The 16983-nt window shown below is 55.1% G+C and overlaps 1 protein-coding gene across 4 annotated transcripts; it reads left to right on the plus strand.

The window, feature by feature from the left end:
* The first annotated feature begins 331 nt into the window (after positions 1-331).
* Positions 332-4636, plus strand: LOC100276540 (uncharacterized). 4 transcript variants are annotated; one of them, XM_035965784.1, is made up of 8 exons: positions 332-525; positions 1052-1133; positions 1633-1853; positions 2460-2547; positions 3110-3279; positions 3512-3658; positions 3822-3953; positions 4179-4636. In XM_035965784.1, the coding sequence occupies exons 1-8, from the start codon at positions 403-405 to the stop codon at positions 4464-4466; spliced, it is 1251 nt and encodes a 416-aa protein (XP_035821677.1). In that variant the 5' UTR covers positions 332-402; the 3' UTR covers positions 4467-4636. The 4 variants fall into 4 exon arrangements, with proteins under 4 accessions (XP_035821677.1, NP_001358502.1, XP_008672595.1 ...); NM_001371573.1 differs by having other exon boundaries at positions 342-525; positions 1052-1112; positions 4179-4623; XM_035965785.1 differs by having other exon boundaries at positions 447-525; positions 1052-1112; positions 1613-1853.
* The last annotated feature ends 12347 nt before the right edge of the window (positions 4637-16983 follow it).

The following is a 16983-nucleotide window of genomic DNA, read 5'->3' on the forward strand; positions in this document are numbered from 1 at the left end:
TTTAAATAAATTTGAGAGTTCAGGAGTTTAGGTGTCTTTCTAGAGTTTGAGGAGATAAATGATAGAATAGGGAGATATAGGGCCTGTTTGGTTTGTGGCTAAATGTGCCCCACTTTGCCTAAGGTTAGTCGTTTGAATTGAATAACTAACCTTAGGCAGAAAAGTTAGGCAGAGTGTGGCAACTGAGGTAGTGAACCAAACATGAATTCGCTGAAAAAACGAATTGGGGGCACGGGCCACTTTTGGCCTGTTCATGGTTTGCCACGGGCCCGCCATTCTGAATTGGACCGACCCACGCATGCCTCGCTACGTAGAGAAGACTCGGTGACGTGGGCCCACCCATCCACCACACCACTCGAGCGCGCGCGCGGCCCACCGCTCCGCCGCTGCCCGCCCGCCGCCATGCGAGGGATCCTCTCCTCTTCCTCCGCTCTCCTCCGGCGAGCCGGCGCCCAGCTCTCGCGCACGGACTGCAGTAGCCCCTCAGCGTCCGCGACCTCTCCTCTCCGCCGCTCCCCTCTTCAGGTATGATGACCGCGTATCTCGCTGCCGCTCCCTCGATCGCGGGCTCGTGGCTTGTTGCCGTGTGCTAGGGACTGTAACTTCCTTTTGCAATAGAGGATTTTCAGTCGGACTGGTAAGTCCTCTTTGCTAGTTAATGTTGTTAAACTGCCCTTGACCTTTGTTGGGTTAGATTGGCTGAAACAGCTGATATCTGCAACGGTTTGACCATGAGCGTACAAGTTCTGCTTTGCTGGCTCCTGCTCATGTGCACAAGCTACTAAAACATAGAAGAGTGAGATTCGGAGAAATATGCATTATGGGCTGTAATGCTGTACAATAGTGCTATTCCCACGTCAGCCTTTTCCCACTAGGGGAGAACTGTGGCTTTTGGTTTCAAATGGTGTATGTGCTGCTTTACTGTTTCGTTCTCACTGGCTTTAATACCTTCATAAGTGAAGTATCGAGTTCACAATGCCTACTTGCTCATATTTCAAGAGATCTGCGCAAATTGCTGATAATCTTTCTTCCCTGTGATGTCATTTGCTAGAATGGGAAAAGAGACACATTTTGTTCGCTTTGGTTCAAAGGTCGTTCGGTATCAACCACAGGTATAACCATTTACCCAATAGGTATACTTTTTTTGCTACTCTTTTTACTGTCAGTGTTCTGCAATAGAAAATTCCAACTTTAAAAACTCGGCCGGGGACCGCCTTCCCGGTATTATATTAAGAAGAGACCGAAAACAATGGTCCCGGCCGAGAAAATCTCCGAACTCAGGCCCCCCATCACTAACAGGCCGGCGTCAACTGTCCACTCTGCAACGGCCCAACCGGAGGATGGCGCACAAGACATCGTAACCCGAGAGCGGATGGGGCACAGCGAGGGGATTTTTTTAACCAAGCCTGAAAATTCGCTCCCGAGGGGAATCGAACCCAGGACTTGGAGGTGCTACTCGGAAGTCCTTAACCACTAGGCTAGAGGCCCTTTCGCAAATTCCAACTTTAATGTTCCTGCAAGAACTAACTTTTGAAGTAGTTCCCAAAGTTATACAGTTGTTATTCTTGGCATTCTGTATTCACGCTACCTTATGAGTTGCTATGTTACTCAGGAATCTGTACAAATTTCCAGTTGATATGCAGTTAGACTATGAGAGTGATCCCCCTCTTGACGATACAAAAGCTATTGAGAAGGAGTCATCACTTAATGTTGCTGTTTCTCAACTCGCAATTGACTTCGATAGAGACTCTAATTTATGTTTGGAGCGATTTTCCCGTGCAAGGAAAGCATCTGTAGTCTCTACTGGTTCTCTTAAGCTTGACCTCGCTCTCGGCGTTGGAGGATTACCGAAGGTTGCATTGTGTTCATACCATTTTATTTGTTCACATAATATACTTTATTATTATTTTATATACCTGGAATATTTACTTGATTTTATATATCCTATTGATATTACCCACAAGAAACAAAAGTTCATACTTTTACAAGTACCTCCGTGTTCCTGTCAACACTAGCAAATCCAAAATTAAGTAGGCCATGTGTTTTCATCTTTTGGTGCCTATCTACTCTACGTGTCAATCTAATCACCATCAAGGTCTGAACTACTTTATCGAGTGGCGAATGTCCTTGTTTTGTGATTGGTAAGCATTCTAGTTTAGTTATAATTCACATCCATTAAAGTGCATTTCACCTTCAAAATCTCTGCTTACAAAAGATACACATAAGAACACATTTGTGGTCATCTCTTGCCTAAAAATTCCATTTTGAGAGAATATATTCCCTAGAAATGCTCCCACCATAGGTGTCCATGTCTTCCAATCTTTCTTTTTCTGGTCACTGCATATGTTGAATAGCAACATTTCCTTGAGAAATTTGATCCATGGCAATAGACTGGACTTATGTTTTATTACTGTGCTTTGACCATATTTGGCAGATTACTGATTAAAGTAGCTCAACAGGGTAGAATGGTGGAGATATATGGGAAAGAAGCATCTGGGAAGACAACACTCGCGCTTCATGTTATTAAGGAAGCTCAAAAGAATGGAGGTCTGCGTGTCTTTTATGAAGGCCTTATTTTCTCCATCCCTCTTTTATCCTTGGACATATTCCTGTTGACCACCAAAAAGAAAATCCTTTTTTTTGTGGTTTGTTGCACCCCTGAAGTATTTCATTTCCATTTTTTGGTATATTTGGTTGTAATATCTAGTATTTTTGGTGATCTTTCATCGTTACAATTAGTCCATTATATCCAATCGCCAGATCTTATGATATTCATTTAAAAGATTTAGTAAATATTGCCAGTGAGCATACCTCTGTTGTTAGTAAGAATGATGAATATGTTGATTTTTTATAATCTTTGTTTGTGCATAAATTTGGTATTCTAGCTTTGTCCTATGATGTCAATTTAATTAGTGAAATATGTCTTGATAGTGCACTTATTTGGTTAGGTGTTAATACATTTTTTTTATTAATGTGATGAAATGTAGATAAGTTTGACTTAGGACAAAACTTAGACATCATACATTTTGGAATGGAGGAGGTATTGCACTTTACTTTTATTACTGAATGGAATCATACCTGATTGGAACTTTTACTGGCATATTTGCAGGTTATTGTGCTTATATTGATGCAGAAAATGCCTTCAACCCTTCATTTGCTGAATCTATTGGCGTAGACAGTGAAAGGCTCTTGATAGCCCAACCTGATTCTGCTGAAAATTCTCTAAGCATTGTAAACACTCTTGTTGGTGGTTCTGTTGCTGTTGTTGTTGTGGACAGTGTATGCTACTTCCCCATATCGGTTTCAGTATATGTTTCTGTGTTGTCTAAAGTTCTTGCTTACTCTAAGGAGTTCTGATGCATTTAGCTCTGTCTGGGCATACATCTGCTGTGTCCTATTTTTGAGATATCTGCTGCTTTATTAGTTCATGCCAACTTCACCAGCTTCTTTATCTGTGTGTGCTTAGGCCGTGCTACATTTGTTTACCTTGCTTTTATTGTACTTGTGACAGGTGGCAGCACTTATTCCCAAATGTGAAATTGAAGGTGAAATATACACAAATTGTGGAGACATCCAATCCCATTTGATGACTCGGGCCCTTAGAAAAATTCAGTACACTTTATGTCGATCTGAAACACTTATTATTTTTGTGAATCAGGTATGCCATTATTTGTGATATCGATAGCCTATGTAGTTTTTTTTTCAATCCCTTGAAACCTCTGTTCTCTGATCTCACTTCCCGTTCCTGCTGAAGTTTCAGCTTTTCTCATAGCACTTGAGCTACAGTATTCCCTACCTTAAGCTGTTGCTTATATTTGTAGGTTAGAACAAAGAGGACATCAAGTAATCCTGGGATCTACAAGGAGGTGCCTTGCGGTGGTAATGCACTAGGATTCTATGCTGCAGTCAGAATGAGGACTTCAAGGAGAGAACTGCGCTATAGTGAAGATGAGGTACGCCGTCCAGCTCCTCATGACAACACGTCAAACATATGCTGCCCTGCATAAAGCTCCTCATGACAAGATGACAAACATACGCTGATAATAATGTACCCTGCATAAAGATCCGTATGGCCCTGTTTGTTTGAGATTATAATCTAGGCAGATTATAATCCTAAAAAACAGGATGTCAACATGTCAAACGTCCGCTGATAATAGTGTACCCTGCTTATTGTGCAGGCTACCGGCGTAGGTATATCAGTGCAGATCATCAAGAACAAATTGGCTCCAGCGAACCTGAAGAAGGAAGCCGGCATCGACATCACATTCGGTAAGGGGATCTGCCACGAGTCGGAGATCCTGGAGACGGCTTCCTCCGTCGGAGTGATCCTGAAAGACGGGTGTGGGTATTGGATCAACAACGAGTTCCTGGCAGGCAAGGTGGAAGCGGAGAAGTTCCTGCGTGAAAACGCTGCAGTGGCAGATGAGATCTGCAATACCGTGAGGAACGAGTTCTTGCAAAGGTGACATAGGGCGACCGATTAGAGAGGCTAATGCATTGTTAGTCGGAAATGTTGTACCGTCATGTATTCATAGAAGAAGATTTATGTAGGATGTTGCTGTGCCTGTCGTGTAACTTTGACTCGCAACAGTTCATTGAGTTTACCAGGGCCATTCCCTCCCAGATCATATCGTTAGGTTCTTCTATGTTGCTGGTTGAATTCAGGGCTGACTTGTCATCACACGGCTTGAGGGACGGCCAAGAATTCCAAACTGTGCGCCGTGCGCGGATACGTGTTCTGTCCACAGCAAGCGAAGTGGCGTGCAAGCGCCCCTGGGAAGGGATTGGGTGCGTGGACAAAGCTCCACCCTTGATTCTGTAACCGCGTGTTTTGTCCCTGCTCTTCTCTGTCAGCGAAGCGGAGGAAGCAGTCATCGGTGCGGCAAATGACAAAGAAGGTTTGGCTGCAACAGCAGGAGATGGGCCGTGTCGGGCCAAAAGGCTGAGGAAGTGCAACCCAAAGGTCTTTGGGCCGGCGTGGCTAAACAGCACAAAGTAATCCAGCCGATTATTAAATAAGGGTTCGGCGGCGCGTAGGGTTTTTAGGCTGTAACAGAACTCTAGACTCTAGTTCTTCTTCCTTTCCAAGTACTATCTCAACTACTCTGTTCTCCGTCTCTGCATTCTCCAGATATTGTGTGCGTGTGTGTTCCAACTTATGCAAGTCGTTAACATTCTCATAGATCGTGCTGGCTCACGGCATGCAAAACAGCAAAAGGCACCCTCAGCCAGGCTCCGCCTGAACACAGCGAGGGAGCATCTCCATTGTACAGGTTGGCTAGATGCCAAGATGCAATGCAACTGTTTGGTTCCAGAGCCTATTTAGGCCTTGTTCGTTTCTACCAGATTGGTGGGTCGGAACGATTCCTAACCGGATTGTTTCTCTAATTTATATAAACTTTGATTAGGTGGAACAATTCCGGGTGCAATCCGATAGAAACGAACAAGCCCTTAGACGGAATGGTTCCGTTCCAGATTCTGAGTATGGAATGGCTGTATTCTGTGTTTGGCAATTAAAACAGAGCCGCTCTATTTCTCTATTTGGTTCTAGAGTGAAGTAGAACAAATCCACTCTATTCTATGTTTGGCATATTCATACAACCATTATATATATATCAAATATAATTGTCGACGTTTCAATCCCGGGGGGTCCCTGGACCGACGAATAAATTGTCGCCGCGTGTCCCAACCCAGATGGGTCGGCGCGAGACGGAGCACGAAGGGGGGAAGAGACAGACAAAAGGGGAATCCCGTGGCCTCCGTGTTGTCCTGCGCCCAGGTCGGGTGCGCTTGCAGTAGGGGGGTTACAAGCGTCCGCGAGGGAGAGAGAGAGACCGTCCGGCAGCCCGTTCTCCCGCGCGGCCAACCCTCTCGTACGAGAGCCCTGGACCTTCCTTTTATAGGCATAAGGAGAGGGTCCAGGTGTACAATGGGAGGTGTAGCAGTGTGCTAACGTGTTTAGCAGATAGGAGCTAGAGTCCTAAGTACATGTCGTCATGGCAGTCGGAGAGGTTTTGGCACCCTGTTCATGTGATGTCGTGGCCGTCGGAGGAGCACTTGGGCACTGTGGAAGGACAACTGTCGGGGCTGTCGGATCCTTGCTGACGTCTCCTTGCTTCCGTAAGGGGCTGAGAGCCGCCATCATTACTTGTTTACCGGGGCGAGCCAGATGGGACGTCGGTCTTGTTCCCCGTAGCCTGAGCTAGCTAGGAGTAGGGTAATGATGGCCCCCCCCTGTGACGTGGTCGGTCCGAGCCCTAGGTCGGGCGAGGCGGAGGCTCCTCCGAGGTCGAGGCTGAGTCCGAGCCCTGGGGTCGGGCGAGGTGGAGTCCGTCTTCCGAGGTCGAGGCTGAGTCCGAGCCCTGGGGTCGGGCGAGGCGGAGTCCGTCTTCCGGGGTCGAGGTTGAGTCCGAGCCCTGGGGTCGGGCGAGGCGGAGCTTCCCATGGCGCCCGAGGCTGGACTTAGCTGCTGTCAGCCTCACTCTGTCGAGTGGCACAGCAGTCGGAGCGGCGCAGGCGGCGCTGTTTTCCTGTCAGGTCGGTCAGTGGAGCGGCGAAGTGACTGCGGTCACTTCGGCTCTGTCGACTGAAGAGCGCGCGTCAGGATAAGTGGTCAGGCGATCCTTGCATTAAATGCTCCTGCGATACGGTCGGTTGGCGTGGCGATCTGGCCAAGGTTGCTTCTCCGCGAAGACTGGGCCTCGGGCGAGCCGAAGGTGTGTCCGTCGCTTGAGGGGGCCCTCGGGCGAGACGTGAATCCTCCGGGGTCGGCTGCCTTTGCCCGAGGCTGGGCTCGGGCGAGGCGAGATCGTGTCCCTTGAGTGGACTGAGCCTTGACCTTAATCACGCCCATCAGGCCTTTGCAGCTTTGTGCTGATGGGGGTTACCAGCTGAGATTAGGAGTCTTGGGGGTACCCCTAATTATGGTCCCTGACAGTAGCCTCCGAGCCTCGAAGGGAGTGTTGACACTCGCTTGGAGGCTTTTGTCGCACTTTTTTGCAAGGGGATCGGCCTTTCTCGGTTGTGTTTCGTTCCGGTGGGTGCGCGCGAGCGCACCCGCCGCGTGTAGCCCCCCGAGGCCTCGGAGGAGTGGTTTGACTCCTTTGAGGTCTTAGCGCGTTTCGTGATGCTTCGGCCGGTCTGGTTGTTCCCTCATGCGAACTGGTCGTAGCCCGGGTGCATAGTCAGGTTCCAAGTTCTCGGGCTGGTATGTTGACGCTGTCAACGGTTCGGCCGGAGCCGGGTTTGCGAGAGCAGCCCCCGAGCCTTCGCGCAGAGCAAGAGGACGGTCAAGGACAGACTCGGCTTTTTTCATACGCCCCTGCGTCGCCTTTCCGCAAGGAGGAGGGGGGAAAGCGCCATGTTGCCCTCGGAGGGCGCCGAACATGGTGTCTCCAGTGAGTTGCTAGCGGGTGATCCGAGTGGACGCCCGTGCCCCGTTCGATAAGGGTCAGCTAGTGGCCCAGAGGCGCGCTCCAAAAGTACCTGCAGGTGATTTGCCGGACCCGGTCCCGTTTGATAGGGTCCGAGGGCTCGATGCCTCCCTCTAATGGGATTCCGTTATAAAATCACTCCCGCTGGTCTCGGAAATGTCCTAGGGTACCTCGGGAGCGTAGCCCGAGCCTTGGTTGTGTATCGAACGTACCCAGAGTCATCCCTCGCTCTGCGTGCTCTGAGGCGTCTGTCGAACCCTTCGGGGGCCAGCCTACGAACCCCTGATCAGTAGTGGGCGCGGAGCCCGAGTGGCTTGAGGCGGCTGTCGAACCCCTTCGAGGGGCCAGCCTTCGAACCTCTGACCAGTAGTGGGCGCGGAGCCTGAGTGCTCTGAGGCGGCTGTCGAACCCTTCCGAGGGGCCAGCCTTCGAACCTCTGATCAGTAGGAGGGCTCGGGGCCCGAGTGCTCTGAGGCGGCTGTCGAACCCTTCCGAGGGACCAGCCTTCGAACCTCTGATCAGTAGGGGGGCCCGCTTCCTTTGCGGAGAAGGATCCCTTTCGGAGTATCCCCTTTCCCGGTCCCTTTAGTAAGAGAGAGAAAGAGGAAGAGAAAAAGGATACGAAATCGAATGACGTGGCGCACCTTTTTTGACGCGGTCATTATGGCGGAGGTGAAGCGTCGCCTGCTTCGCCTGCCAAAGGTGTCGCCTGTCCTGCCGCAGAGTTAATGCGACGAGACGAGTGGTTCGCGGGGCAGCCGTTGTGCGTGCGCGAGCCGTTTGAGGAACGGAACACGGGCGCATCGTCTTCACGTCGTGGGAGAGGGCTCTCTTGCTATCCCAGGAGGGGACGTGAGCCTGCAGACGACTTGACTGCTGCTTCCACCCGCCTGCCGCCGCCATTACTGCCGGCCCACTTTTGGCCATATTGACCGTCGCGCCTTCTCCCGCGGCTGACTGACCCGTGATCGATGTGCTCGGTTGGCACTGTTGGGTCATGCGCAGGGTCGCCTCGAGTCGCGGTACTGGTTCCGCAGTCGAGAAGGCACGGTACTGGCGCAAGTGGCGGTGCAGCTTCTCGCACGTAGTAACCGGCGCGCCGGTTACATGACGTGTGGGCCTGGGCCTCCACGCTGGATGCGTTGGAGTCGAAAGGGTGCGCCCCCTTAGTGTGGTTTGCCGCCTGCATGGCGGTCCGCCCTTTCACCCGCTGGTCTGGGCGAAAGTGGAGGAGTGCTTGTAACCGCTGGGCAGTTACGCCCACCGCGCGCGGCGGTTTGGCTCCTTCTGTCCTGAGCCAGCTTGCGTGACGCGTGGGACCCAGCCCCCGTGTCGTAGGGGGAGGACCTTGGAGCGTGTTGGTGAAGACTCAGTCCGCGACGGCTGAGGACGCAAGTGGGGAGAGTCGCCTTTAAAAGGAGGGTGACCCCCTTGGATAGCAACCATGTCTTCGCACTCCCTTCATGCATCGCGTCCTTCTACCTTCCGAGCCCCCGGATGGGGAGCGCCCGCGGTTCTTCCGTCTTGTCGTCGTTGGAGGAACGCAACTTCGCGGAAGTTGGTACCTTTCATCCATCGCTCGGCTTCAAGGATTTTCATCAGACAGCCCGGCTGCATCCCCTCGCTGGTGGTCACCCAAGAAGGTGACCACTAGTTCGATGGTGGGGAGAAGCGAGCCGGGCTGCGGCCTCCGCCCCTCCCTCAGCTTCAAGGATGTTCATCATCAGTGCTGGGGAGGGGAGTGTGCCGAGTTGGGGCCTGTCTCCGCGCGGGCAGCGGCCCGCTCCTTCCCTCAGTGATCGGGGGGAAGGGCGTTCGCCGTTCGTGGCGCTGGCAGCTGCCGCGTGTCTGGCTCTCCGGCCTGAGCGGCTTCGGCGCTGCTTCCGGTGCCACCTCCCACCGAGGCAGCCGGAAGAGGTTTCTCTACCGACGAGATAGTCGGAGCCACCTACGGACTGACCTTCGACTCCACGGCCTTGGTAGCTTGTCCTCGCCCCTCGAGTGGGGACGTGGGTGAGGGCCTTGTCGCAGCAGCGTCTACCCTGAGGTCATCGCTGCTGCTGTTTGGCCGCCTGGAGCGGAGGTCATTGTCGCTGCTATCGGAGCGGGCGGCGGTGAGCCACCTGTCGACGTTTTGTCGCCCCGCAGGCCCTCCGGTGTGGGGGGTTGTTCGTACCTGCAGGGGTGGAACCGGAGTTCCGTCTGTAATGGCACCTTGAGTGCCGGTGTCTGTTCATTGTGGCTGTCGGGGCCTGAACATGTATGTATTTTGGCGTGAAGCCGTGTTTTTCCTCATTTCGAGCACTAGGACTCGCCTGTCGGCTAGCTGAACCGCTTAACCAAGTGTGAGTTGCCTCGTGCGAAGGTGACGAGTGAGGTATCCGTATCCCGGAGGCGTAGGAGTCCCTCGGCTCGGTCGGCCTTGCCGCCCGAGGCTGCTCTTGCTTAGTTAAAGAAACCCTCGGCCGCTCTACGATGAGCCGGAGCCGGAGGCAGCGGTGCTAGCACGGACAGAGGCAGAGATGGCTCGAAAAGAAGCTTCGTCGGCCGGAGCCTGGCCGGGCCGTCCACTGGCGGGACCGACACCGGATCGGATTGCCGAGGCCACGAGTCGGGCTGATGTCCTCGGGGGACAGCTAGCTGAGGCTACGGAGCGGCCGGTCGAGCCGTCTGCTCGGGCCGGGTTCCCGGAGGAGACCCCGGCGACAATGGCCCAGGCGTGGTGCCAACAGGTTCCTTCGAGGTGGAGATCCTCCGACCGTGTTGCCGTCTGAGGCCGGGTCGGATTCCGCCGAAGGTGGAGTCGACGCCGAGGGTGCTGCTGCTCCCCCACTGATGTCTGACCCTGCAGGAACAATTTATCTTGTAGTGTGCATATGTTTTTTGTGGCCGCCGAGGCCCAAACATATCGTTGTCGTGTTGTAAAGCTGCGTCTCTTTTCCCCCTATTTCGAGTATCTGGACTTATTTGTCGGTAACAGAATTGTTTGTCCGAGCGAGAGTTACTTTTCGCGAAAGGTGATGAGTGAGGTATCCGTATCCCAGAGGCTTAGGAGTCCCTCGGCTCGGTCGGCCTTGCCGCTTACGTGTGCTCTTACTCGTCCGTAGGATTCTGTTATCGACATAGTCGAGAAGGCACGAAAAATCGTTTCGGCAGAAAAGTTTTCGAGCATTAAGACTTGTTCGGTCAACGGAATTGCTTATCCGAGCGTGAGTTACTTATCGCAGAAGGTGATGAGTGAGGTATCCGTATCCCGGAGGCGTAGGAGTCCCTCGGCTCGGTCAGCCTTGGCTGCTTACGTGTACTCCGTCGTTTTCAGGATCCCACTTTCGAGGCAGTCGAAAAGCACAAAAGATGTTCTGGTAGAAAGACTTTTTCCGAGGAAAATTTTGACGCAGAGGGGGTTCGCCCCTTCTAGCCCCCGAGGGAGGGTCGGGCTTTGCCGAGGCAAGGCTGACCCTTCCTTGATGGTTAGACTTTATTGGCGTATGTAAACGAGGTGTATGAACGACTTGAAAACATCTTAAGGGTAGAAGCGACGTAGCTGTCGGATGTTCCAAGCGTTGCTGTAGACCTCACCTTGACTGTTGGCCAGCTTGTATGTTCCGGGCTTCAAAATCTTGGCGATGATGAATGGCCCTTCCCAGGGAGGCATGAGCTTGTGACGCCCTCGGGCGTCTTGTCGCAGCCGAAGCACCAAGTCGCCCACCTGGAGGTCTCGGGACCGAACCCCTCGGGCGTGGTAGCGTCACAGGGACTGCTGATACCGCGCCGAGTGTAGTAAGGCCACGTCCCGAGCCTCTTCCAGCTAGTCCAGTGAGTCTTCTCGGTTGGTTCGATTGCTTTGGTCGTCGTACGCCCTCGTCCTCGGGGAACCGTATTCTAAGTCTGTGGGCAAGATGGCCTCGGCCCCATAGACTAGAAAGAATGGCATGAAGCCCGTGGCTCGGCTCGACGTTGTCCTCAGACTCCAGACCACCGAGGGGAGTTCCTTCATCCATCGCCTGTCGAACTTGTTGAGGTCGTTGTAGATCCGTGGCTTGAGCCCTTGCAGAATCATGCCATTGGCACGCTCTACTTGCCCATTCGTCATGGGGTGAGCTACGGCGGCCCAGTCCACCCAGATGTGGTGATCTTCGCAGAAGTCCAGGAGCTTTCTGCCAGTGAACTGGGTGCCGTTGTCGTTGATGATGGAGTTCGGGACCCCAAAGCGATGGATGATGTTGGTGAAGAACGCCACCGCCTGTTCGGACCTGATGCTGTTTAGGGGTCGGACCTCGATCCACTTGGAGAATTTGTCGATGGCGACCAGCAGGTGCGTGTAGCCCCCGGGTGCCTTCTGCAAGGGACCGACGAGGTCCAGACCCCACACAGCAAATGGCCAGGTGATGGGTATGTATGCAGAGCCTAAGCGGGCAGGTGGGTCTGCTTCGCGTAGAATTGACACCCTTGGCAGGTGCGTACAATCCTAGTGGCATCGGCCACCGCGGTTGGCCAGTAGAAACCCTGTCAGAAGGCATTCCCAACGAGGGCTCGAGGTGCTGCGTGGTGACCGCAAGCCCCCGAGTGTATTTCTTGTAATAACTCCTGACTTTTGGCGATGGATATGCATCGCTGGAGGATGCCTGAGGGGCTGTGGTGGTAGAGCTCCTTCCCGTCCCCCAGCAAGACGAACGACTTGGCGCGCCGCGCCAGTCGCCGAGCTTCGGCTCGATCGAGGGGCAGCTCTCCTCGGTGGAGATATTGCAGGTACGGGGTCTGCCAGTCTCGATTAGGTGGGACCCCATTCCGCTCTCCCTCGACGTGCAGTGCCTCACCCTCGGGAGCCGAGGGTGCCTCGGGCAGGGCCGAGACCTTCTCGGGCTCGGGCGTGTTGTCGGTCTTGACTGAGGGTTGATGTAGGTCTCGGGAGAAGACGTCCGGGGGAACCGTTGTTCGCCCCGAGGCTATCTTAGCCAGCTCGTCCGCATTCTTGTTGTATCGTCGGGCGATGTGGTTGAGCTCGAACCCGTAGAACTTGTCCTCCAAGCGCCGAACCTCATCGCAGTAAGCTTCCATCTTCGGGTCGCGACAATGGGAGTTCTTCATGACTTGGTCGATGACAAGCTACGAGTCGCCACGAGCGTCGAGGCGTCGGACCCCTAGCTCGATGGCGATGCGCAACCCGTTAACCAGAGCCTCGTACTCGGCCACATTGTTGGACGCCGGGAAATGGAGGTGCAGCACGTAGCGGAGGTGCTTCCCGAGGGGTGAGATGAAGAGCAGGCCCGCGCCCGCTCCTGTTTTCATCAGCGACCCGTCAAAAAACATGGTCCAGAGTTCCGGCTGGATCGGAGCCGCTGGAAGCTGGGTGTCGACCCATTCAGCCACAAAGTCCGCCAAGACTTGGGACTTGATGGCCTTCCGAGGGGCGAACGAGATTGTCTCGCCCATGATCTCCACCGCCCATTTTGCAATCCTACCCGAGGCCTCTCGGCACTGGATGATCTCCCCCAGGGGGAAGGATGACACCACAGTCACCGGATGAGACTCGAAGTAGTGTCGCAACTTTCACCGCGTCAGAATTACCGCGTATAGTAGCTTCTGGATTTGCGGGTAGCGGATTTTGGTCTCGGGCAGTACTTCACTGATGAAGTAGACCGGCCTCTGGACGGGCAATGCATGCCCCTCTTCTCGTCTCTCAACCACGATCGTGGTGCTGACCACCTGAGTGGTAGCGGCGACGTAGATCAAGAGGGCTTCTCCGGCAGCGGGGGGCACCAAGATGGGCGCGCTGGTAAGGAGCCCTTTTAGGTTCCCGAGGGCTTCCTTGGCCTCGGGGGTCCAAGTGAAGCGCTCGGTCTTCCTTAAGAGGCGGTACAGAGGCAGGCCTCTTTCGCTGAGGCGCGAGATGAAACGGCTCAGGGCCGCAAGACATCCCATGACCCTCTGTACTCCTTTCAAGTCCTTGATGGGGCCCATGTTGGTGATGGCCGCGATTTTCTCCGGGTTGGCCTCGATGCCCCGCTCGGAGACGATGAACCCCAGGAGCATGCCTCGGGGGACTCCGAAGACACACTTCTCGGGATTGAGTTTTACGCCTTTCGCCTTGGGACACCGAAATGTCGTTTCAAGGTCGGAGAGGAGGTCGGAGGCTTTCCTTGTCTTGACTACGATGTCATCGACGTAAGCCTCGACCGTTCGACCAATGTGCTCTCCGAACACGTGGTTCATGCACCTTTGGTATGTCGCACCCGCATTCCTCAAACCGAATGGCATAGTAACGTAGGAGTACATGCCAAAGGGTGTGATGAAAGAAGTCGCGAGCTGGACGGACTCTTTCATCCTGATTTGGTGATACCCTGAGTAGGCATCGAGGAAAGACAGGGTTTCGCACCCAGCAGTGGAATCCACGATTTGATCGATGCGAGGCAGAGGGTAGGGAACCTTCGAACATGCTTTATTTAGACCAGTGTAGTCTACACACATCCGCCATTTCCCTCCTTTCTTTCTCACAAGCACAGGGTTGGCAAGCCATCCGGGATGGAATACCTCTTTGATGAACCCTGCGGCCATCAGCTTGTGGATCTCCTCGCCTATGGCTCTGCGCTTTTCTTCGTCGAATTGGCGCAGAGGCTGCTTCACGGGTCGGGCTCTAGCTCGGATATCCAGCGAGTGCTCGGCGACATCCCTCGGTATGCCAGGCATGTCCGAGGGACTCCACGCAAAAACTTCGGCGTTCGCGCGGAGAAAGTCGACGAGCACTGCTTCCTATTTGGGGTCGAGCTGGGAGCCGATCCGTATCTGCTTGGAGGCGTCGTCGCTAGGGTCGAGAGGGACAGATTTGACCGTCTCAGCTGGCTCGAAGTTGCCGGCGTGGCGCTTCGCATCTGGCGCCTCCTTGGAGAGGCTCTCCAGGTCGGCGATGAGGGCCTCGGATTCGGCGAGGGCCTCGGCGTACTCCATGCACTCCACGTCGCATTCGTACGTGTGTCGGTACGTGGAGCCGACGGTGATGACCCCGTTGAGGCCCGACATCTTGAGCTTGAGGTAGGTGTAATTGGGGACGACCATGAACTTGGCGTAGCATGGCCTCCCCAGCACTGCGTGGTAGGTTCCTCGGAACCCGACCACCTCGAATGTGAGGGTTTCCTTTCGGAAGTTGGAGGGAGTCCCGAAGCAGACGGGCAGATCGAGTTGCCCAAGGGGTTGGACACGTTTCCTAGGGATGATCCCGTGAAAAGGCGCCGCGCCGGCCCGGATCGAGGACAGATCGATCTGCAGGAGCCCGAGGGTCTCGGTGTAGATGATGTTGAGGCTGCTGCCTCCGTCCATGAGGACCTTGGTAAGCCTGATGTTGCCGATGACGGGATCGACAACGAGCAGGTACTTCCCTGGGCTCGGCACGCGGTCGGGGTGGTCGCCCTGGTCGAAGGTGATGGGCTTGTCAGTCCAGTCTAGGTAGACTGGCGCCGCCACCTTTACCGAGCAGACCTCCCGGCGCTCTCGCTTGCGGTGCCGAGCTGAGGCATTCGCCACATGCCCACCATAGATCATGAAGCAGTCGTGGACCTCGGGGAACTCCTCTGCCTTGTGATCCTCCTTCTTGTCGTTGTTGTGGGCTCGACCACCTTCCGTCGGTGGCCTGGCCCTGTGGAAGTAGCGCCGAAGCATGACGCACTCCTCAAGGGTGTGCTTGACGGGACCCTGATGATAGGGGCACGACTCCTTGAGCATCTTGTTGAACAGGTTGGCGCCTCCGGGAGGCTTCCGAGGGTTCATGTGCTCGGTGGCGGCGATAAGGTCTGCGTCGGCAGCGTCGCGTTTCGCTTGCGACTTCTTCTTGCCCTTCTTCCTCGCGCCGCGCTGAGCGGACGCCTCGGGGACGTCTTCCGGCTGGCGCCCCTGAGGCTGCTTGTCCTTCCGGAAGATGGCCTCGACTGCCTCCTGCCCAGAGGCGAACTTGGTGGCGATGTCCATCAGCTCGCTCGCCCTGGTGGGAGTCTTGCGACCCAGCTTGCTCACCAGGTCGCGGCAAGTGGTGCCGGCGAGGAACGCGCCGATGACATCCGAGTCGGTTATGTTGGGCAGCTCGGTGCGCTGCTTCGAAAATCGCCGGATGTAGTCCCGGAGGGATTCTCTCGGCTGCTGGCGGCAACTTCGGAGATCCCAGGAGTTCCCAGGGCGCACATATGTGCCCTGGAAGTTGCCGGCGAAGGCTTTGACCAGGTCGTCCCAGTTGGAGATCTGCGCAGGAGGCAGATGCTCCAGCCAGGCTCGGGCAGCGTCAGAGAGGAACAGGGGAAGGTTGCAGATGATGAGGTTGTCATCGTCCGTGCCACCCAGCTGGCAGGCCAGCCGGTAGTCCGCGAGCCACAGCTCCGGCTTTGACTCCCCCGAGTACTTGGTGATGGTAGTCGGGGTTCGGAACCGGGTCGGGAACGGCGCCCGACGTATGGCCCGGCTGAAAGCCCGCGGACCGGGTGGTTCGGGCGAGGGGCTCCGATCCTCCCCGTTGTCGTAGCGTCCCCCACGCCTGGGGTGGTAGCCTCGGCGCACCTTCTCGTCGAGGTGGGCTCGACCATCGCGGTGGTGGTGCTCGTTGCCGAGACGACCCGGGGCCACAGGCGCGGTGTTCCGCGTGCGCCCGGTGTGGACCGAGGCTTCCCACATGAATCGGGAAGTCGCAGCGTGATGCTCCGGGGGTACCCCTGCCTTCGGGAGGCAGAGCTTTCGGCCCGTCGGACCGCGACATCTTCCAGGAGATTCTTGAGCTCTCCCTGGATATGCCGCCCCTCGGTGGTGGATGGTTCCGGCATCGCTCGGAGTAGTATCGCTGCTGCAGCCAGGTTCTGGCCGACCCCACTGGAAGTCGGAGGCAGCCTTGCCCTGGCATCATCGGCGATGCGGTGCTGGACGTCCTAGGCCAGGTGACACGCTTCTCCGGCCGGTGCTCGACCTACCCACTCCTGCCCGATATTTTGCCGAAGCTGCACAAGTTGTCCTGCTTCCTCGTCGAGCCTGGCCTGTACCTCGCGGATTTGCTCAAGCTGTGCGTCCTGACCCCCCGCAGGGACTGGGACCATAGCTAGCTCCCGAAGGATGTCAACGCGAGGCGCAGGCCTAGGGGGATCACCGTCCTCCGGCATACCAAGATGGTTGCCTTCATCGAGACCCTCTAGATCGACGTGGAAGCATTCGCGACTTAGGCCACAGTCCTCGTCGCCGAGGCTGTGTCTGCTATCGGAGCAATCGGAGAGGTAGTAGTCACATGCGGTCATGAAGTCCCGCATGGCACTGGGGTTATCGAGTCCGGAGAAATCCCAACCAGAGTCGGGCTCGTCATCTTCCTCGGAACCCAGAGGCCCGTAGGTCGAGACGGCCGTCAGCCGGTCCCAGGGTGACCGCATATGATACCCCGGAGGGTTTGGACATGCTTTTACGAAAGTGTCCACTGAAGCGGGGTTGCTCGGTGGATCGCAGCTGAATTCAAAAGGCATGGAACGGGAAACAGACGGTACCTCTTGATCGACGGGTGGTGACGAAGTCGCGTCAGGGACGGACTGCACCG

Source organism: Zea mays, chromosome 3, assembly GCF_902167145.1.
Source record: "Zea mays cultivar B73 chromosome 3, Zm-B73-REFERENCE-NAM-5.0, whole genome shotgun sequence".
Taxonomy (NCBI): Eukaryota; Viridiplantae; Streptophyta; class Magnoliopsida; order Poales; family Poaceae; genus Zea; species Zea mays.